The 22,658-nt window shown below is 36.9% G+C and overlaps 1 protein-coding gene across 1 annotated transcript in view; it reads left to right on the top strand.

Moving 5' to 3' along the window:
* The window catches only part of PIGK (phosphatidylinositol glycan anchor biosynthesis class K), a 103,335-nt gene extending 82,477 nt beyond the window's left edge, over nt 1–20,858 (top strand). Inside the window, 1 exon segment of the mRNA XM_028512916.2 lies at nt 19,859–20,858. Coding sequence (XP_028368717.1) covers nt 19,859–19,975 — 117 coding nt within the window. The 3' untranslated portion in view covers nt 19,976–20,858.
* The last annotated feature ends 1,800 nt before the right edge of the window (nt 20,859–22,658 follow it).

The raw sequence follows: 22,658 nt of genomic DNA, 5'->3' as shown, positions 1-22,658 counted from the left end.
TCTCTGAAGAATGACTTCAGTTGAGCACAGAGGGGGGCTTCCTCGTTTGTTCTGCAGACTATGTATTTCAGAGGAGAAAATGCCAGTCTTCAGACTTAGCACTTCAAAGCATTGTGATGACTCAGGAGACCCACAGTAAAGCAGCTATAAAAACTCAGCCTAAAAACAAGGAGTTGGAATTTAACTTATTCTTAAACTGGAAAGTAAAAGTTTATAACAGTAATTCTTTAAATCTTTTTCATTATTTACCTATTTAGAAATTGTTGTACAACTGGAGACAAGAATATTAATTATTTGTGTATTAGTGGGGCTTTTGTTTTTTGTTCTTTTGGTATGACATGAAACACATTTTAAATGTACTTTTGGATTTTTAAGTGGAGTAAATTGTGATAATTAAATAGTTGACATTTTTCATATCAGATTGAGAAAATTTGCCCAATGGCTTGAAATCATAAAATAATATAAACATATACTGATTTCTCACTGCTTTTGTAGAATCCTATTATCTCAATGTTAGAAGGTCTTGTAGACTTTTTAAAAATCCATCTAATTCCTATATCTCTTACATTGCATCCCACCAAACAGTTGTTCAGTAGAGGATAACCGATAGATAAGTCATACCCCTTAAAGCAGCCCATTCTTTGAACTAATTGGAAAATTGTATGTCTAATTGAAAACAGTGTATCATACTTTCTACCCATTCATTTTAGTTTTAGCACTGAAGGCTACATAAAACAAGTCCAGTCCTGGTTCTGTCTGATAATCATCATCAGAAATTTGAAAGGCTGTTACTTTTCTCCTCAGTTATCCAAGACTCTGTCTCCAGGAAGACATTATGACATAGTGCAAAGACTGTGGTCTTTGGAAAGAGTCAGGACTAAGCTCAAACATAGGCTTGCCAATTAATGGCCTTGTTACCTAGGACAATTTACTTACCTCTTATGGTCTAGTTCTTCATATATAAAACAGGGTTAATAAAAATTTAATGAAGAATTTTTACAAGATAATGTAATATACAGAGCACCAGGCATATTCCAATACTCAGCAAATTTTGGCTTTTGACAAATGTTCACTCTTCCTCCTCTTCTCCTCCTTTTACTACTACCCCCATCCCCGTATTTAGGAGAATTTATTTCAGAGCACAATTTATTATTGGGGCAGAGAGTGAGTTTAAAGCAGGAGTGTCAGATTCATTTTCACCAGGGGCAACACCAACCTTGTGGTTGCCTTCAAAGGGCCGAATGTAATTTATGACTGTATAAAATGTAACTAACTACTCCTTAACAGTTAAGGGAGAGCTCTGGGCTGTTGCAGGGTGGAAACAAGGGAGAGGCCAGATTCATTTGCCACCTGTTAGTTAAAGTAAGGAAACAACAGGAATCACTGACTAATGGCAGGAGAGAGTAAATCAGCACTTACACCTTTCCCTATAACCATTAATTTTGATTGCGTGACTAATCCACTGATCCGTGCAGCTGATTGGTAAAATCAGGTATACATCGGGTATACATAGAAAATTTTATTTAATAAGAATACAACTAGTGACATACTTGAATAATCAGAAGTTTTGTGAGTGTGCACTTGTTTCATTCTGCTTATGTGAAAGATATAAATAGCAAGCAAACAAGGTGATGAAAAGAATCTGTGCACTAAATACCCAATTTCTTTTTTAAAATTTTTAGTTGTTTATTTATTTTTAAAAATTTGCATTTTTTCAATCACAGTTTATATTCAACACTACTTTGTATGTTTCAGGTGTATAGCACAGTGGCCAGTCAGTCACATGCCTTACGCAGTGATTCACCTGATACTTCAAGTACCCACCTGGCACCGTACATGGTTATTACCATGTTATAAGCCATACTCCCCATGCTGTACTCCACATCTTTGTGACTGTTGTATAGCTACCAGCGAGTACTTCTTTGTTCCTTCACCTTTTTCACTCACCAGCCCAACGTCCCCACCCCCTGGCAACCATCCATCCGTTCTCTGCATCTGTGAATCTGTTTCTATTTTGCATGTTCATTTATTTGGTTCTTTAGATTCCACTTATCCAGTTTTGTTTATATTTCATATTTCTACTATACAGTTCAAATTTATATTCATATTTGTAGCCATGGGATTTTACATTTGCTTAACTCTGAGTTTTCCCTAGTATGTTCACCTGAAGCACTACTTCTACAGGATATTAATAATAATTAAAAAGGGCTTTATAGTATAAGTTAGTGAAATGCTTACACACAAATTATATGTTTCTTTACTGTAGGACTTGTGATTATCTTTAATAAGCTGATAATGTGCTGTGAAGTTATTAGAGGTTTAATACACCATTTTATCTTCTTTTGAGTGCATGCTTTATTCATATTATTATACATACATATATACGTGTGTGTTTGTGTGTGTATAATTTGTCAATATAGACAGGCTGAAATAAAATCACTACATGGTTAGGGGAGAAAAATCTTCCTTCTGCACTCTCAGCTTCTGTGTCTGGGCCTGAGAAGTAAACTGATGTGAGATAGATTAATAGGTGAAAAGCATAGACATTTTATTTAATATTTTTATGTGCATATGGGTATCTTCATAAGGAAAATGAAGACTCAAAGAAGCAGTTAGAACTGAGAGCTTATGTACTTTAAGAAAGAAACAGTAAGTTTGGGCTGCGAACTGAAGTGTCACAGGTTTGATTCCCAGTCAGGGTACATGCCTGGGTTGCAGGCCATGACCCCCAGCAACCGCACATTGATGTTTCTCTCTCTCTCTCTTTCTCCCTCCATTCCCTCTCTAAAAAATAAATTTAAAGAATAAATAAAATCTTTAAAAAAAACAGTAAGTTTGTGGAGAAATGATAAGACAATGGGGTGAGTCAAGGGCTAGGGGCAGTCAATTGTGGGGAATGGCTAGGAAATACATGGGGAAAATAATGGAAGATGAGGGTCTTCCATTACTTGCCAGGCAGAGTTAAGGAGGCAGAGTTGAGTACTTGCTACAGAGATTGTATGGCCTGCAAAGCGCAATATTTACTGTCTAGCTTTTTGCAGAGAAAGGAAAAAAGACCCCTGCTCTAATACCTTGAAATCATTTCTTTATCATCATCATCATCAATATTTATGAATGTTGCTGGTTTATAAAATTTACATATACCTTAATTTTACTTAAGAAGTAAGAATTTGCCTACTTTCTATGCAAATATAAATGAGAATTATATTTTTCATGTCCTACAAGTATAAATACAAAAGAAACTATGTATACATTTTTACTTTACAAGAAAGAATAACCATATTCATGTTAAAATGGCTTGAACATAGCAGGCATTTAGGAAATATTTGCTGAATTCAGTATTGTTGAAAAATCCAAAAAAAGTTAACAATACAGTACATAGAGATTCTTCTAGATTTGAAATAAAACAGCATTTCTGAATCTTGAAAACATCTGTCAACCTATTAGGAAAACATATTTTAAGTATGTCTTTCATGTGTAGAAAATAGATATATACACATTAGAAGTGCAGAAAATGATGAGATAGGATCTTTATATGTCATTATGCACTTAAAATATCTTTTGCTGCATGGATTACAAAAAAGGTAAATCACAGTAATTTTTAAGGTTGCCATTTATGTGTAGACATAAAAATTAGAACATATGTATGGAGGTATTTCTTGCTTTAAATTATCGAATTTGCATATGATTACAAAGACCTCTGCACGCCAGTCAGTCGTGCCTGCCTGTGGGTGCCAGTGTAGAGTGAAGATGGAGGCAATGAAAGATGCGTTTGTGAATGCTGCCTTTGCTCCTTGCACTCAATAGGTAGGAGAGCCAGTATCTCTGGGTGTGGCACCTTCTCTGCTGATACAGCAAACCTGCCTTCCCCAGTTATACCCACAAATCATAACACCACCTGCACCCCATATGTGCTTATTGGTCTTGTGCATATTTTAGTTGTCCCACAGTGTCTGTGAGGGGGTTGCCTGGTGGAGGAGAGGGCTGGGCACATTGCTGCCAAGGAATTCTGCAGTTTAGTAGCATTATATAGTGGTTAAGAGGACTGACCTGGAAATCAAAATAAACCTTGTTCCAATCCTAGCAAAATCACTTAGTCAGTTTTCTAATATTTAAAATAAAATAGTAATAATTATGTCACAATGCTGTACATAGATAATGTATATGAAGTTCTTACCTTGGGTGGAGTTTTTGTTTGGCACTCCATGAATGATAATCATGATTATGGGTAGCAGTAGTAGTTCTTGTAACAATTGTTAATATTCCTCATCTGTAAAACAGGGTAATAATATTTGCTACCTTAAAGGCAATGAGTTAGCATATTTGAAATTCTCAAGATAAATAATGTATGGCATATGATAAACATTTAGAAAATATTAGGCATTATTATCTGCAGTTTCTGCTTGACTCTTGTGTTCTTTCTTACACATTTTTTATCAGTTTTCACATTCTGACTGGAAATCCCCTCCCCCTTTTTAGACTCACTCTCTCCTCCTTTCCAAATCTATATTAGGGATGTGGATATATTTGTAGACTCTACAGAATTATGTCTTTTTTACTTTCTGGCTTAAACTTGCAAGGCATAAATTGTCAAATTTATTGCCATAAAGTTAATTTTTATCCTTTTATTATCTTTTGAATGTATAATTTATAGTGATATTTACTCTTTCATTTTTTTCTTTATTAAAAATTAATATTCAACTTTCAAATAAGAGGTTTTTGTTTATTGATATTTTTCTCCTTTTCTTCTTTTTCCTTTTATTGTATTTTACTCTTTTTTCTTTTCTTTTTTTCTGGTTACCTTGGGTTTCATTTATTCTTCCTTTTCTAGTTTTTTCAGGTGGAATTTTAGATCACTGATTTTAGAAATGTCATTTCCAATACAAACATTTAAAGGTATACACATTACTGCAAACATGTCTTATATGCATCCACACATTTTGGAATTTATTTTCATTTTTATTCAATTCAAAATATTTTCCAATTTCCTATGTGATTTCTTCTTGGGTGATTTAAAAATGTATTGCTTAATGTCCACGTATTTGGGGAATTTTCCAAGTACCTTTCCTATTACTGATTTCTAGTTTTATTCTACAGTATGGAATATTCTATGTGATTTTTGGTCCTAAATTCACTGAGACTTGTGTCACAGACCATAATCTGGTCTGTCACTGGTGTATTTGCAGGGGATTTGTGTGCTGTTGTTACTGGGCGGAATGAAGTGAATATCAGCTATATCAGATTGGTTAATGTTCAAGTTTTGTATATTTTTACTGACTTTTTCACCAATTTATATATTTTGAAATTTGCTGAAATATACAATTATAAATTGTCAGTTCTGTCAGTTTTTTCTTTGTATATTTAAAGCTCTGTTTAAGTAATACACATCTAGAATGTCTTTTTGATGAGTCAGTCTCTATCAGTATTAAGCTCCTTTTCATGTCTATGATATTCCTTGTTCTAAAGTTCACTTTATTCTGAAATGAATAAAGCCTACCCTGTTCTTTTTTCAATGGAGGTATGTCTTTTTGCATTTGCTTATTTTTAATTCATTTGTGTCTTAAATTTCAAATAGGTTTCTTATAGGCAGAATATCACTGAATTTTATATTTTTATTCAACCTGACAATCCCTGCCTTTCAAGTGGGGTGTTAAAATCCTTTCACTTAGTGTAATTATCAGTATTTAAATAAGTTTAAGTGTTTGGTTTTAAATCTACCACACTGCTATTTGTTTTTTATTTGCTCCATCTGTTTTTAGTTTCCTTTCTTTTTCCACCTTTTGCATTGAATGTTTTGTATTATCTCATTTTGTCTCCACTTTTGGTTTATTAGTGAATCCCTTTGTTGCTGTTGCTCTAGGATGTATCATAAACATCTTTAAATAGTCTACTTTAAATGATATTATATTTTTCCTGAATAACACAAGAAATTTAGAATGATATATTCCTTATCCTCTCTTCTATCCTTAGTGTGATTATTGTTATATGTTTTGATTCTACATAAGTTAACAAACCTCACAATACATTATCATTTGTGCTTTAAACAATTACCTTGTAAAGAAATTTTTTTTCAAGATTTTATTTATTTATTTATTTTTAGAGAGGGAAGGGAGGGAGAAAGAGAGAGAGAAACATCAATGTGCAGTTGCTGGGGGTCATGGGCTGCAACCCAGGCATATACCCTGCCTGGAAATCGAACCTGTGACACTTTGGTTCGCAGCCCATGTTCAATCCACTGAGCTACACCAGCCAGGGTAAAGAAATTTTTAAGTGAGAAATCTTTTTATATTTATCTACATATTGACCATTTTTCTCTCCTCACTTATATGTGTAAGTCTGCATTTCATCTGGTATAATTTTCCTTCTCACTGAAGAACGTAACGTTTCTTGTAGTGTAGGTCTGCTGTAGGTATACCTTGTATAGTAGGTTTTTTGTATACTACCGTGTAGTGTAGATCTGCTATAGTCCTTGTCTGTTGAATTCTTGAAGTTTTTGTGTTACCGAAAGAGGTTTTTATTTCACCTTCATCCTTGAAAATATTTTTTTTTGTAATTGGTACATTTTCCCGAGAATTCTAGTTAACAGTGGTTTTCTTTCAGTACTGGGAAAATGGAGACAACTGTATATGAACAACAAAAAAAATGTGGAAAAAAAAAAGATGGCTTTTTATTGTCTTCTGGCCTCCGTCGTTTCAGACAGTGAATCTTTTAATCATTCTTATCTTTGTTCTCTGTAAAGGGGTCTACACATTCTTAAAGGGCTAGATAGTAAATGTTTTTGGCATGTGGGTCATGTAGTCTTTGTTGCAACTACTCATCTTCAGTGTCGTGGGAAAGCGGCAATAGAGAGTACATAAATGAACAGTTCATATTGCCTATTGACTGGCTGTGTTCTGGTCAAACTTGGCTTGCATAATCGTGCAGCTGGCTCCCATGCTGTATAGTTACTGAACAGTGGTCTGTGAGAGCAAGTCTGTTATCTGCATGCTTTTAAGGTATTATTTTTATCATTGTTTTTCAGCATTTTGATTATGATGTTCCCTTTGTGTGGTTTTCTCTGTTTCTTAATGCTTGTTGAGCTTTGTAGATTTGGTGGTTTATAATTTTTATAAAATATGGAAAAATTTTAGTCATTACTTGTTTTAGATATTTTTCTCCCTCCCCACTTGGGACTCCAGTTGCACGTTTGGGGTTGGTATTGTGCCACAGCTCACTTGGGCTCTGCTGATTCTTTTCCCTGCCCCTTTTCTTTCTGTGCTTCATTTTGAGTCATTTCTTTTGCTATCTTACAAGTTCTCTATTTCTTCCGTGGCATCTGATCTGCTGTCAAGTCCATTCAGTGTATTTTTCATTTTATATATCATATTTTTTATTTCTAGAAGTCCTATATGAGACTTATTTATATACTCTGTTTCTCTCTTCATATGTTCATGTTTTCCTTTACATCAGTGTATAGTAGCTGTCGTAAGGGTTCTGACTACTAAATCCAGCATCTTTTTAGTTTATGGGTCAGTTTCAATTGATTGATTTTTCTCCTGGCTGTTGGTCATATTTTCCTTCTTTCTATACCTGTTTCTTTTTTCGATTGGATGCTTATATATATATTTGGTGTCGGCTGCTAGATTTTGTATTTTTGTTTTATTCATGTAGCAGTTGTTCTATTGTGTTCCCAAATCAGCTTAATCTCTTTAGGATTGCTTTTAGGTTGTTTTAGGCAGACCCAGGGTAGGGTATTTATTTATTTATTTTGTTTTGTTTTGTTTTTTTTTGAGAAAGCCCTACTGTCTCTGGTTTATTGTGATTGAGCCTCACTATAAATTGTAACCTGTTGCTCTGCCAATTATGAATACTGGGAGTTGTTTGGCCGATTGTTTTTGGTGTTTTATTTTGTGGTCCTCTTCCAGCTTCTTGTTATGCATGCATGAATTAGAACTTTGCCAAAAATTCAAGGACACCCTGTGCAGACCTCTAGAGCTCTGTCTCTGTGCAGCTTCCTCCTCTCCTGTAGTCCTATCCTGCAAATGCTAGCCACCCAAACCTTCCGGAATTCTAATCTGTGTCTCCTCGACTCAGTAAGATTGTCCTGCCCTGTCTGGGTCTCGCTCATTGTACTCGAAGTTTGGAAACTGCCCCCAGGCAATAAGTTTGGGCATCTTATTTGTTTCTGTTCCTTTAAGGACAAGAAAACTGCAGCAAATTGTCCAAAATCTGAAAACCATTGTTTCTTACCTTTTGTACGATTTTCTAGTCAGAATGGGCAGATAATTCCTGTAGTATTTAATTTTTTAAAAATCCTCACTTGAGGATATATTTATTGATGAGAGAGAGAGGGAGAGAAAGAGAGAGAGAAAGAGAATGAATCATCAGTATATAGCCTCCTATATGTGTCCTGACCGGGGACTGAACCTGAAACCTAGGTATGTGCCCTGACCAGGAATCGAACCCGCAGCCTTATTTAGTGCATGGAATGATGCTCCAATCACTTGAGCCCCCCCTGACCAGAACAATTGCTGTGGTTTTTAATCCTACATTGGCAGAAATAGAACTCTGATTACCTCCTAACATACACAGATAGATACTATTTATAAATGAAGCTTTACCATTTATTAGTGGGAATGGTGGGTTATTATATCTTTTAGTTAAGAATTAAAAAGTAGATTGATTTAGTTCAAGCTTCAAATTGTTTTATACATTTTTTTTTAAAGATTTTATTTATTTATTTTTAGGGAGGGAAGGGAGGGAGATAGAGATAGAGATAGAGATAGAGAGAGAGAGAGAGAGAGAGAGAGAGAGACATCAATGTGCGGTTGCTGGGGGTTATGGCCTGCAACCCAGGCATGTACCCTGGCTGGGAATCGAACCTGGGACACTTTGGTTCCCAGCCCATGCTCAATCCACTGAGCTACGCCAGCCAGGGCTGTTTTATACATTTTTTAAAGAAATATTTTTTAACTTCTTATTGGGGATTCTTCAAATAGATTGCATTATTTGATGAGTGAAATTTTTTTTTCTTAAGTCATAAAACCAGGAATATAAACTAGTAAATTAGTACTTAATGTTTATATTAGAATATTTTATGTTTCTTATATTCAAGAGGAAAATAATATATAAGAAGTTGATTGCTCTGTTCAAAGCTTGTGACCTTGATAAGGTATAGAAATGATATCATAAATAGATCAAATTGTAGTAGAATCACACTCATGAATTAACTATAGCGTAAAATATAAGCTAAGGATCATTGGTGCCCAGAGAAGAAGAGATTAATTCTTACCAAGGTATGAGAACAGTCTTCACCTGGAGGTGAGATCTGGAAGAATGGGAGGAATTAGACTGGACTGTTTTATTCTATTTATTTTTAAAAACTATATGTAGTTAATATCTTAATTAGTTATCCCCAAGGAATCCAGGGAATAATTATCACATGTAATGAATAGTTTCATTGTACGTTTTGTTTCTTTTCCATTGCTGTGTAACAAAACAATTTAGTGATTTAAAAGCATTTATTATCTCACAGTTTTCATGGCTCGGGAGTCTAGATACAGCTTGGCATAGTTCTATTTTTAAGGTCCAACAAAGTTTCTACTAGGTATCAACCAGGTTGCTGTCTCATCTTTGGCACAGGGTCCTCTTGCAAGCTTTCTGATTATGGACAGAAATCAGTTTCTCATGTAGTGGAACTGACAGGCTCTCAGCTCCTAGAGGCAGCTTGCCATTCCTTCCTGTGGTTCATAGCAGCAGAGCATTTTCCCCGCCTCTCTGACTTGGCCTCTGATAACTAGACTCTCTTTAAAGGGCTCGCCTGATTATGTCAGCTCCTCCCCCCAGATAATCTCCCTTTTGATTAAGTCAACTGATTGTAGGGACCTTCATTACATCTTCAGAATCTCTTTATCTTTGCAGTATAATGTAAATTAATCATAGGAGTGATACCCTATCATATTCACAGGTTCTATCTATACTCACAGGGAAGGGATTTTATAGGATGTATGTACCAGGGAGAGGACATCTTGGGGGCTCTTTTAGGATTCTGCTGACCATACTTTGATCTGTATTATTAATATAATTTGAAGAAGACAAATACCATATTATTTCACCTATATGTGGAATCTAATGAACAAAAAAATTAACAAACACAATAGAAACAGACTCGTAGATACAGAGAACAGACTGACAACTGTCACCGGAAGAGGATTTTGGACTGGGTAAAAAAAGGAGAAGGGATTAAGCAAAGAAAAAAACTCATGGGCACAGACAACAGTGTGGTGACTACCAGAGGGAAAGGGGGTGGGTGGGGATAGAAGATGGTGAAGACGGAGAAACAGTGATGGAAGGAGATTGACTTGGATTGGTGAGCACACAATACAATATATAGATAATATATTATAGAATTGTATACCTGAAACCTATTTTACTAATGAATATCAGCCCCATAAGTTGAATAAAAGCAATTTAAAGAGTACAAACTTTATAGAGAGGATGTAGACTAAATATACTAACATATTACCACTGACTAAACCATTAAAAACACCTATTTTTGAAAGTAATCATCATTGAAACCTTAGTAGATTGTTTTTTTTTCCTTTTCTTAAAATATAGTTTAACTGAACTGATATGCTCATTATTATATCTTAAGAATCCCATTGAAACCTTGGAAATTTTTCATTTGCTTGCCAATAAACATATACAATTATAAAACCCTAGCTTTCTCTTTTAAATACTTTTCGTACTTAGATCTGTGCTGTTGACTGTTGTACAGTTCTGTAGTAGTGTTGTCCTAGCAACGTGACAGGGGAGGCTGAGCACTGTTCACAAGTGGCAGTGCAGTGTTGCCTAGCTACCTATCTTTTTAATTTGACATACTAGGCATTTAAATAGTATGTAGCCCTTAAGCTTTTAAGTGTTTGCTCATGACACATTGCAGTGTTTAAGTATGCTTTTCACCTTTGTATTATAGCTGTTATTGTGAAAGGTTAAAAAAATAAAAGTATTTAATAGCAGTCAGTACCTTAACTACACAAAGTCATTTTATGAGAAGCTCTAATACAGACACAAATTTAAAATAAGCTATAATTAAATATGAACTTACCTCAAATTCAACTGTGGGTACAAAATGCAGTAATAATTATATAAATTTGTCATTGAATTATAAGTAAAATCATTTTAGAATGTCTAAAATATTACCTGTAGTTGTTTTAAAATAGCAATATTGTTATACTCCAGGAACATCATTAAATATATACTGAAAAAGCACTTTAGTATATTATGTTGCTGTCATGCTATTTATTACCTTTTCTTACAGTAAGATGGTCAGGCACTAAACAGCGTATTGCTATACTTCTCCTAGTTTTGAAAAAATGAATATTTGAAGATTTTTATAGGTAGACTCTTTTATACAAGTTTTTCCTGTAAATTCTCCCTCCCCCCAAATAAAGACATATGCATCTATTGTAGAAAACATTTTCAAATGTATAGATACATATAGAGAGAAGAGATTAAAACTACCTCTAATCCTTTTTCCCCCAGAGAAATACTATTAGATTTAGTATATTTCTTCTTCTTTTGAATAATTTATAGAAATAGAGATCAACCTTGGCCCGCATGGCTCAGTTGGTTGGAACGTTATTCCTGTAATGGAAAGGTTGCAGGTCGATTCCTAGTCAGAGTGCATACCTGGGTTGCAGGTTTGATCCCCCAGTCAGGATGGTAAGATCCCAGTCCAGGTGCATATGAGAGGCAACTGATAGATTGCTTCTCTCATGTATTGATATTTTTCTGTCTCTTTCCTCTCTCTCTAAAAAAAAAACAGTGAAAAAATGCTTAGGATGAGGTTAAAGAAAAAGATCATATTTTATTTTATTTTTTAAAAATATATTTATTGATTATGCTATGACAGTTTGTCCCCATTTCCCCCTTCACTCCCCTCTACCCTGTACACCCTCTCCCACCACTTCCCCCCCTTTAGTTCATGTCCATGTGTCATATTTATAAGTTCTTCAGCTTCTACATTTCTCATACTATTCTTACCCCTCCCCCTGTCTATTTCCTACCTACAATCTCTGCTACCTATTCTCTGTACCTTTTCCTCCTCTCTCCTCCTCCCACTCCCCTGTTGCTAACTCTCCATGTGATCTCCATTTCTGTGGTTCTGTTCCTGTTCCTGTTCTAGTTGTTTACTTAGTTTCTTTTGGTTTTGCTTTAGGTGTGGTTGTTCATAATTGTGAGTTTGCTGTCCTTTGACTATACATGTTTTTTTTTAAAATCTTCTTTTCTTAGATAAGTCCCTTTAACATTTCATAAAATAAGGGCTTGGTGATGATGAACTCCTTGAACTTGACCTTATCTGAGAAGCACTTTATCTGCCCTTCCATTCTAAATGAAAGCTTTGCTGGATAGAGTAATCTGGGATATAGGTCCTTGTCTTTCATGACTTGAAATACTTCTTTCCAGCCCCTTCCTGCCTGTAAGGTCCCTTTTGAGAAATTAGCTGACAGTCTGATGGGAACTCCTTTGTAGGTGACTGTCCCCTTATCTCTTGCTGCTTCTAGGATTCTCTCCTTCATTTTACCTTGGCTAATGTGATTATGAATGTGCTTTGGTGTGTTTCTTCTTGGGTCCAACTTCTTTGGGACTCTGAGTTTCCTGGACTTCCTGGAAGTCTATTTCCTTTGCCAGAATGGGGAAGTTCTCCTTTATTATTTGTTCAAATACGTGCTCAATCTGTTGCTTTTCCCCTTCCCCTTCTGGTACCCCTATAATTCGGATGTTGGAACCTGGAGGTTCCTAAGCTTCTTGTTTGTTTTGAATTCTTATTTCTCCATTCTTTCCTGTTTGGTTGTTTCTTTCTTCCTTCTGTTCCACTCTATTATTTTGAGTCCCAGTTTCCTTCCCATCACTGTTGGTTCCCTGTGCACTTTTTCTTCATTTCTTTTATGGTAACCTGCATTTGTTCATCTAATTTTGTGACCAAAATCAACCAATTCTGTGAGCTTCCTGATCACCAGTGTTTTGAACTATGCATCTGATAGGTTAGTTATCTCTTAGTCACTCAAAAGGATGAGTTATAGGGCACTGATTTGTGCTTCTGTTTGAGCCATCTCTCTCTCTTTTTTTGGACTGGTCGCTCCTGTTACGGTGAGTGGCGGAGCCTTAGGTGTTCACCAGGGCTGGGCACCCCAGTCGCTAGATTGTGACATTGTATGTGAGGGCGGGGTTGAGAGGGAACAATGGTGGTAGCTCTGTTCTCCGTGGGATCTCAGTCCATTCTCTCTGGGATCCTGGGTTGCGCACGTCCTGCCCTGCTCCACAATCGCCGCCAGGCTCGCTGGGTCTGCCAGCTGCTGCTTGTGTACTCAGGGTCCACCCGCTGCGATCCTGCTCGCCCCAGATGCCTTACACGCTCCCGGTTGCCTTATGTGCCCTGTTCTCTGCGCCGTGATCCCGCGCCCAGCTGCTTGTCTCCGCCCCTCCTACCGGTCTGGATAAATGGGTCTATTTCAACTTCTTGGCTGTCTGACTTCCATTCAGATAAATTTCTGTCAGTTCTGGGTGTTATTCTGCCTCTAAATTGTTGTTGTTCCAATCTTGGTTGTGCGTGGAGTACGGGGCATCCACCTATGCCTTCATCTTGCCGGAAGTCCCAGATCATATTTTAATACTATTTACATCTTGTTTTATTTTCTAATTATTACAGAGTATTTTCCCAAATCATTAAAATTGTTTGAAAACATTTTAATGACTAATTATGTGGATGTACAGTATTTCTCATTGTTTATATAATTTTCTGCTTTTTTTTTATTATTATGTACTTAACATGGAAGAAAACCTTTGAAATTTTTGTTACCATTTCTGAGTTTCTTAATATAGATTCTAGCTAGGAGTACAACAGATCCCTGAAATGAAAACATAAACATAAGAACATTTTAAAGACCTCTGAACATGGTAATAGATTACTTTCTGAAAAGTAGACCAACCTTATTAACATTTACTACTTTAATTTTAAAAGGAAGAAATAATTCATATATCATTAAAAAATTTTTTTTTCAAAGATTTTATTTATTTATTTTTAGAGAGGGAAGGGAGGGAGAAACAGAGAGAGAGAGAAACATCAATGTGCAGTTGCTGGGGTCATGACCTGCAACCCAGGGATGTACCCTGCCTGGGAATCGAACCTGCGACACTTTGGTTCGCAGCCTGAGCTCAATCCACTGAGCTATGCCAGCCAGGGTCATATATCACTTTAATTTGTTTTAAAGATCAAGAAAATTAAATTTTTTCTAATGTAGTGAGACAATTGTAATTATTCCTTTCTGAAAAATTTCATTTTCCTGTCCAATTTATTGACAGGAAATATTTGTCTTATTAATTTTGGGGATATCTTAATGTACTGAATTCATCTCCTTTTCTGTCATATTATCCCATTTATTGGCCTTTTAATCTGATTTCTATACTTGCAAAATACAGATTTTTTTCAAAAAGTTTTTATTAAAAAATCTCTACCTTTTCCTTCCTATTTTCATTCATTGTCTTTAAATTTACAAAGTCCTTTACCGTGCAGATTCTCTTGCATTTTATATCTTTTTACCCCACTCACCTGTGGTTGGTCACTGGCTCAGCTCTCAGAGGACTCTCATTGTGTCAAGTCCCAACACACAGCTGGACCTTCCCAGAATGACTCTGCCTGGCCTAATGCTTGCTACCCCTGAACTTGCCACTGCTTTCAATGGGGTTTCCTAAGCACCAGGGTCCTGTGGCTTCCCTAGGAAGCCAAGCAGATGCAAGCCTCCACCCTCGTGGAGGGAGCTTTTATCGCCTTCCTCTACCAGCAAGTCTGGGGCATCACACTTTCCCTGATGCCTGGCTTTTCTCCTCACCATGACTTTGCTCCATGTGCCACTGCCTAGGTGCCATCCCCTTCGCTCCACTAACCCAACTACAATACCTTGTCCAAGGCCAGCCCTCCCAAGTCCTTCCTGAGTAGCCACCCACCTGACAGTTCCCTCAGCTTCTTGGCCCTTGGACTCCTGTGCTCTCCACATGAGTTCCTTTGTACCTGCTCTCCACCTGTACTACTAACATAGCTTCCATTGTGATGTGTCCCTAGGTGCCACTATACAAAACTAATTAAAATTTCTTTCCATCTAATTATCTAATATTTATCCATCTAATTCTAAATTATGTAAAGTATATTTTTGTTTATAGTGTGGGTTAGAAACAAAACTGAGTTTTTCAAATGTTAATACATTGTTAGTGCACTAGTAAGAGTATTCCCTTGCCTATTGACTTGTAATAGTTTTTATTGTATTCTAAATTCTCAGATATTGGACTGATGGCCTACTTTCTATTCTGTTTCACTGATGTATTTTGTATCAGAACAACATTATAAATTAGCTTTATCATATTATTTTTGATAGTACTGTTTACCCCTCCCTATATATAGATTGTTTACCTTACGTCTCATGCTATTGGTATTCCTAATTATTTAATGTTTCTCATTGCTATTGTGAATGTATTTTTTTCTATTCTATTTTCTGACTTGTTTTTAATGGCATATTAGAAAGATATTTCTAAAATATGTTTATCTCAAATCTGAGCTCTTTATTTTCAACTCTTGATTTTGTAGTTGGCTGATAACTAATCAAATTATCTGCAAATAATGAAAATTACATTTCCTTCCTAAATGTTATGTTTGAATTGGCCAGAAATTCCTGACTGATGTTCATAATGTTAATGGTGAATATTCTTATCACAAAAAATTAAATCATGGTCAAGGAAGAATGATGGCTAACTTTCTATTAAAGATAAAATCACAGTTGAAAACAAATCATTTTTAATGATCCTAGATTAGATTGATTGCTTTGCAAATTTTCCATGGGTGAGGTGCATCAGAATCCTGGGAGATGTTCGTTTCTCCAGAAGGGGGCTAACTTCAAATGGAGAGGAGCTGGACCTCAGATCTAGATTGCAGTTGGGAGGAGGAAGTCTGGAGGGAAGCTAGGGGAGTGAGTCTCTCCATTCCCCCACTTCATTTCCTTGAGAGCAGTCCTGGCGTGGCAACCAGTGGAGTCAGTCTGCTGCACGGAAGACTAGAACAGAGAGCTAGAAGTGAGCCTCACTGCAGTTCCCTCGGCGTGAAGGTGGTGGGTGGCCAAGGGCGTTTGTGAAATTTATCTCCAGGAGACAGCATAGCCGTATTTTTCCTGGACAGCTTTATCAGAGGCTGTCTGTAAATCCTGTTCAGATGCAACAAGTGGTTTTTGAAATTCTTTGTGAAATTTAGCTCAGATGAGTTAATGGGGATAGATTTCTCATTCTAGGAGGATCAGAAGGGATTATCTTGACAGCCCTCCCCCACCTGAACAAAGTTCATGGTGGACTAGGGGTTGAAAAGCTGCCCTTCACTCTGTTCTTATTTATACCATTGTTGCAGGAACCTCAAACTACAAGTATGTAGATGGGAACTTAATTTTCTTATGAAAATCACATGTCAGGGTTTTTCCTTCCACGTTGTCACCTCAGTGCATGTATTCCATAGCTTTTCATGCATAACAAATCACTTCAAAACTTAGTGACTCTAAACATCAATCATTTATTTAGCTCATAATCTACAGATTGGCAGTTTAGTCTGAATTCTGGGCAGTTCTTTTCCCAGCACGTGAGAACATGTTCTGACTTCATGGGTCTATATAGGGTCAGCCCTGGGTTGGTTAGGTGGTTCTGCTTCTTGGAGTTGGCTTGTTGTTGGCTGGGGGACCTGACTCCGTCATATGGCATCTTCTCCTCCAGAAGCTTTGCTTAGATTTTTTTGTTGTGGTAGAAGCAGAGGTCTGAGGGACAGAGCTGAAGGAAGCCAGGTCTCTCCAGGCTAGATTTGGAATTAGGACACTGTTGCTTGTGCGTGTTCTGCTGGCCAAAAGAAACCACAAGGCCATCTGATTCAAGGAGTAAGAATATAGATTCCACCTCTTGTTGAGAGCTGCTATAAAGCAGCACATTGCAAAAGTGCATGGACTCAGGGATGTATGGAGAATGGGGGTCATTTTTTGCTATCAGTTTGACTATTAGGTGAATGAAGGACTCAAAGATGTGCTTAGGACACTTATCTTTTTCATCAGTGTAGATTTTGATTTTGCTATTATAAAAATTTTATCACCCAACTCCCTTTTTATCTAGTCTGTTGTCCTGGTATTGGTATTATTTTTCTCTGTATACTATTAAAATTTTTTTTGGTTCCTTATGTATCTTTATTCAAGCCCATGCCAAATAAAGGTTTTCTGAAATTTTCTTTTACTTCCTTACTACATCTTATTGAGAGATATGTTCTCTGCATCTTCACAATACTTCTTTCTCATGTGTGGAAATATTTTTACTCATGGATTTCATCTTATTTTTTCCTTTTTCTTTGGACATTGTTGGTGTTTGCCTGCAAGGCATGCAAATGCTTCTTATTGTCTACTTAGTTTTGAACAGCCTTCTCAGATTTGCATCTGAAGAACAGGTGACTGGTTACACATTTCCCAGTGACTGGCAGGCAGGCATTGAATGTGGTTTGGCTAAACTAACCTAGGATCATCTCCTACCATGCTACATGTACCTGATTTGGGGGCACTTTAAAAAGATGAAGTATATGAAAAAAAACACATTTGTTAATGTGTACTACTAAAAGAATTGTTTCTTGTGTTCTGCTGTCTCTGCAGATGATCTTATGTGGATACCAAAGCTGCTTAGATGCAGTGAACTAATACTAGTTAGTACCTGGGTACCTTCTGACATGATCTTTAAACTGCAGGAATAAAAAGGAGGAGAGCTGATAGAACTATTGTGTCTCACAGAGCAAAGCAGTACTTTGCTTCTTGTGTACTCATCATAAAACTGGGCCAACATTAATTTGTTTCTAGACTGGGTTTCTAGGATGTACAGATAATGAAAGTGTCTGACGTTTCTCATTAGAGGTTACATTAATTTTTTTGTGCCATTTTATTTTCTGATGTCCTTTTCTAGGCCTTTGTAGTTTCCAGAGAAGATGGGAGAGGCAGCACTAGGGATTCTACTTAGATGCCATGTTAGACCAAGAGTCCAAACAGTAATTAATAAATAATTCATTTTCCATTTTTTGTTCCTCAAAATACATAATCAAGATGCAGTAAAAAATAGCAACTGCACACAGTTTTAAAAGGCTGAGATTTGTTGCTTTTGTTAGCTTGTTCAAGTTATAATGTGAATAAATACACCATTTCATTATAATTTTGAAGCAATTACATATGTTTTTTAGTCCTCCATCATTACTTTCAAAAGTCTTCTGTTAGGAAACTGAGGCTCTAGCACTTTCGTCTTCTGCCGGCTCCTGTCCTGGGCATCAGTGGGGTGAGTGTGAGACACTTCTTGTCGAAGGGCCAGGAAGCAGTGCCTCCAGAGTTCCCTGAGCCAGTCCTTGTAATAACAGATCAAAATAGCTGCCCAGGCTAGTCTTTGGGGATGGTTACTTCCAAAGAAGTCATAGTTATCTTGTCTCTGGCAACTGTTTCTGGGCACTCAATTTAAGATCAAATGGTAAAATTATAATATAAAAAAATTCATCTCATTGACAAGTAACGAGTTTTTACAGCTGCAAAAATAAGATTTCTTTTTATTATTTAAATAAATAATTCCAGTGCTATTTAAGTAATCTCTCATGAATCACAGAACTTTAAATGTTGCTCACCTTTTTTATATTTAACATGACTTGCTTTAAACACCCCCTGAAAGTCACAGTGATTAGTTAGGTCTAAGCGAAGACCGTGAGGCCCTGGTTGTGTAAGGGAAAGCCGAACTCCAAGATGTGGACTCGGCTAAGGGATTTATGAACTTTCTTGGATCTAGTTTACATGATGACTGTAGCAAAGGTCATATTATAGTTTCTGTTCACTCTAGACTAAAATATAATTCTCATTATGACTGTCCTTACAGTCTTAGCTAGTAATTCAGGAAGTAGAACTCATAAAGAGATCATAGTTACAGACCTCCAATTTCAGGGCCACAGTGAAACTGAGGACATGACAGTTAAAGGGGGAGCCTGGTTTGCCGTTCCCCCCCTTGGCAAGGAAACATATGAGACACTTGGCTGAGTGTCAGGGCGTCGGGAATGGAGAAGGGCATGTAAAATGGACTCAGCCAGAATTTGACCCCAGAAGGTATTCAGGGAGATAAGCAGTAAAAGTAACTAAGAGTAAATAGGAGTAAAAGTAGAAGGGACTACAGATTCAAAGAAAAGAATATGTCAGCTGAGAAAATCTGGAGGAGTTGGCATTTGAGCTAGTTTTCAACAGGCATGGCAGAGCAGGGAACATCCTGTCTCAGGGAGTAACATGACCAAAGGCGCTGGCCCCAAACAGGTACTTGTTGAATACCAGAATAAATGGAATCAGTAGCTTTTGTTTTTCTACTGGTTTTCTCAGAGTGCTGTATAAACGTCTCCTATGTAAGTGTGCCAGCCACTGTGCGGGTAGGTGCTGGGAATGTAACAAGATGCCCTTCATAGAGCTAGTCTGATAGGAAAGACAGATAAAGCCAACAAACCAACGACCATGTAAACTCAGAGTGAGGGCTGTTGGACTAGTGAGTAACTTGTCTGAAGAGAGATGGTTGGGCAGGGCAGCCCTTTGAGGGAACAGAATCCGCTGTGAAATCGATGTTTGTAAGAGCCACTTTGAGGTGTTTACCCTGTTTGAGGTCTTGACCATTGTTGCTTTTCCAAGACATTTAATGTAGCTAAATTACTCTCCCTTGAAACACAGCTTATTTCTACTTTCCATCAGTATCTGCTTTACCTTTTGTTGAATTATTTACCCTTTGTTAAATTTACCTTGTCATTCTTGTTTTGCAGAAACCGAAGCCAAAAGACTGGCACCCTCCTGGGGGCTTTATTCTGGGGTTGTGGGCCCTCATTATCATGGTTTTCTTCAAAACTTATGGGATCAAGCACATGAAGTTCATTTTCTAGACGTGATGTTCAAGGAAAACTGCATGGAAGATTACATACAACCTTGGATAAAAATTTATGTCATATCTTTTAAAAATGTATTGCTCTTGTGTGAATTGGCAAGAAGTATAAAGAAACTAAGTTTGGTGAACTATTACTTTTTAACTTAAGAATAATTATTAATGTAAGTGCTAAATGGCAGTGTATCTATTTCTGTTTTTCCTTTGGTGTATTATTAAAAAGATCAGAATGTACTCATTAACTCTTTTTGAAAATAAGAATTTCCTTTTTACCTCTTTTCATTTGGAAAAGAAAAAAAATGTGAAGACATTACGTTCTCACCAGCAGCAGAGGTAACTTCCGATAGTGTTTTTGTGTATGTTCTCCCAGTCTGTTTTTCCGTGTACTTATTTTCTTTCTAAAATAGAGGTCCTATAAAACATACCATTTTGTAACTTCACTTTTCATTTTATAGCACGTTATCAACCCTTCTCCTCTCCTTGGATATTCTTCAGGAACACATCGGGAAAGGCCGCAGAGTACCTATTTTATGAATGTACTGTAATTTATTTAAGTGTCCTTTTGTTGGACCACTTACCGTGTTCCTCAGATTTTCCTTTCCTTCATTATTTACTGTGTGAATATTTTACTGTCAGTCACCAATGGAATTCTGTAAGTTTAAGTATACATACGTATGAAAAATTAGCTTATCTATGGTACTGACAGTCTTTAAGACCTTATTGCTGTCAGTTTATCTGGAAAACTTAAGACCTTTGGGAATTTCACATATTGACTGCTCAAGAGAAACAGACCCTGTCATTTTATATTTCTAAGCATTCATTCATTCTCTGATCCCCCAGAATTGATCACTTTTGCTTTAGTTTCCATAGTCAAAGGGACATTTTTTAAATTATGTTTAGGGTAAACCTTGCCCTCTGCTGGATCCACAGGGTTAAAAAAAATTATTTGCTTATTTTTAGAGAGAGGGGAAGGGAGGGAGAGAAACATCAATGTGTGGTTGTCTCTGACATGTCCCCTACTGGGGACCTGGCCTGCAACCCAGGCATGTGCCCTGACTGGGAATTGAACCAGCGATCCTTTAGTTCCCAGGCTGGTGCTCAGTCCACTGAGCCACACGAGCCAGGGTGGGTCCACAGTTTTCCTGAGATGGTCCTCTAAAATGGATGGACTGGATGGAAAATTTATGCTTTTTACATCTGACTGATATATCACGTAAGGCAGCCAATAAGCCCATTTCCTGGTCTCTGACAACATGCAAGGGCTCATTTTCACTTGCCAGCCATCTTTGTCCTGTCTCATAACTGGAAACAGTGTTCAGAGTGTGCCTCACTATCAGCTGCAGATGTTGTTTCTTCACAGGATGGGGGGGGGACCCCTGAAATTTGCATATTTATGGCCTAGGGGATACCTTTTTGGATTTTATGTTTTATCTAAGAACTTAGGTGTAAAACTTTATTTGTTCCAAGGCCTGTTGTATAATCGTAGGTAACATTGAGAAGATAAATCTTCCTCTACAATAAAGCCTTCTAAAATTAATATTCCTTAGGATTTGTTTTTCTTTTAGCATTTAATTTTTACTCTTTAATTATATGTAAAATGGTCATACTTTTTACAAGCAGAGGCTTAACTGTGTCATCTCCCAGGTTAGAACAAATGGTATTGAGGCTTTCTGCCAGCTTTGGATCTTCATTTTAATTGAACTTTGGTACACTAAGATAGATGAAGGAAAATTTTTTACCTGCTTGTATGGAAAAGGATCCTTCTGTACATAATGAAAACAGACTTAAAGTCTAATAGCTGCAGTAATGCTGAGAGACAAAAAGGTTAACCATCTCACCACGCAAACACACAAGGTCGCAAACACTATGGTGGGGCGGAGCTACTTAGAGGGGTAAAGGAGATACGACTGTTCTGGAACCAAAGTAACTCAGCTTGAATATAGTGAAACATGCCCTGATGGTAAAGACTGCTGGCAGATAAAAGGGTTCCTCTCCCGAGGTTGTACAAGGTGCCCTTTCTAGTTAAAACCAAACTGGGAAAGTGGTACTGGATATAGTACACAGGATTAATTTTGCCCAGGTGGAGTTTCAAAGGATGGGTCTGCCTCTTTCTGGTTCGTTATTAAATTCAGAATATAGTTGAAGTAACAAGCTTAGATATGTTCAATGTTTAGCTCATAACCATAGTCTTTTTACATAAAGTATATTCTGCCTTCAATAATGAGTACATCTTCTGCATATAGTAAGTGGGTAATATTCTAAGTACAATTAAATGGCTTAGACTTTAAGTGATAACATAAAAGAACATCCTTAAATATATTTTACTTGAGTCACAAGGAGCTGAACAACCAAAAGGTCTTCTTTTCGTCTCTTTGTTGTGAGTATCAGGTAAATTATGTTATGACTAACTCCTCTGGTATCTGTGAATATGTGGTGGTGTTATTTTCCCCATTTTTGCTCAGGAAGGTGTGAAGGGGGAAGGCATTTGTGCCAGTGCCCCCTTCCTATTGCACTGGTTACCTTTCTGAGCTGCTCAGTGTGATTCTTGTCCCTTCAGTGGTCTTTCCCTCTCCCTCCAGTATCCTCCAGGGAGAAAAGGAATATAGAAAAATGGGTCCCAGCAGACATGTCCTGACCTTTGTGGGGAGGGACAGGGTGTATTGGTGCCATTCTGCAAAGACAGC

The sequence above is a fragment of the Phyllostomus discolor genome, chromosome 5 (assembly GCF_004126475.2).
Source record: "Phyllostomus discolor isolate MPI-MPIP mPhyDis1 chromosome 5, mPhyDis1.pri.v3, whole genome shotgun sequence".
NCBI lineage: Eukaryota > Metazoa > Chordata > Mammalia > Chiroptera > Phyllostomidae > Phyllostomus > Phyllostomus discolor.
This window is presented reverse-complemented; position numbering and strand designations above follow the sequence as displayed.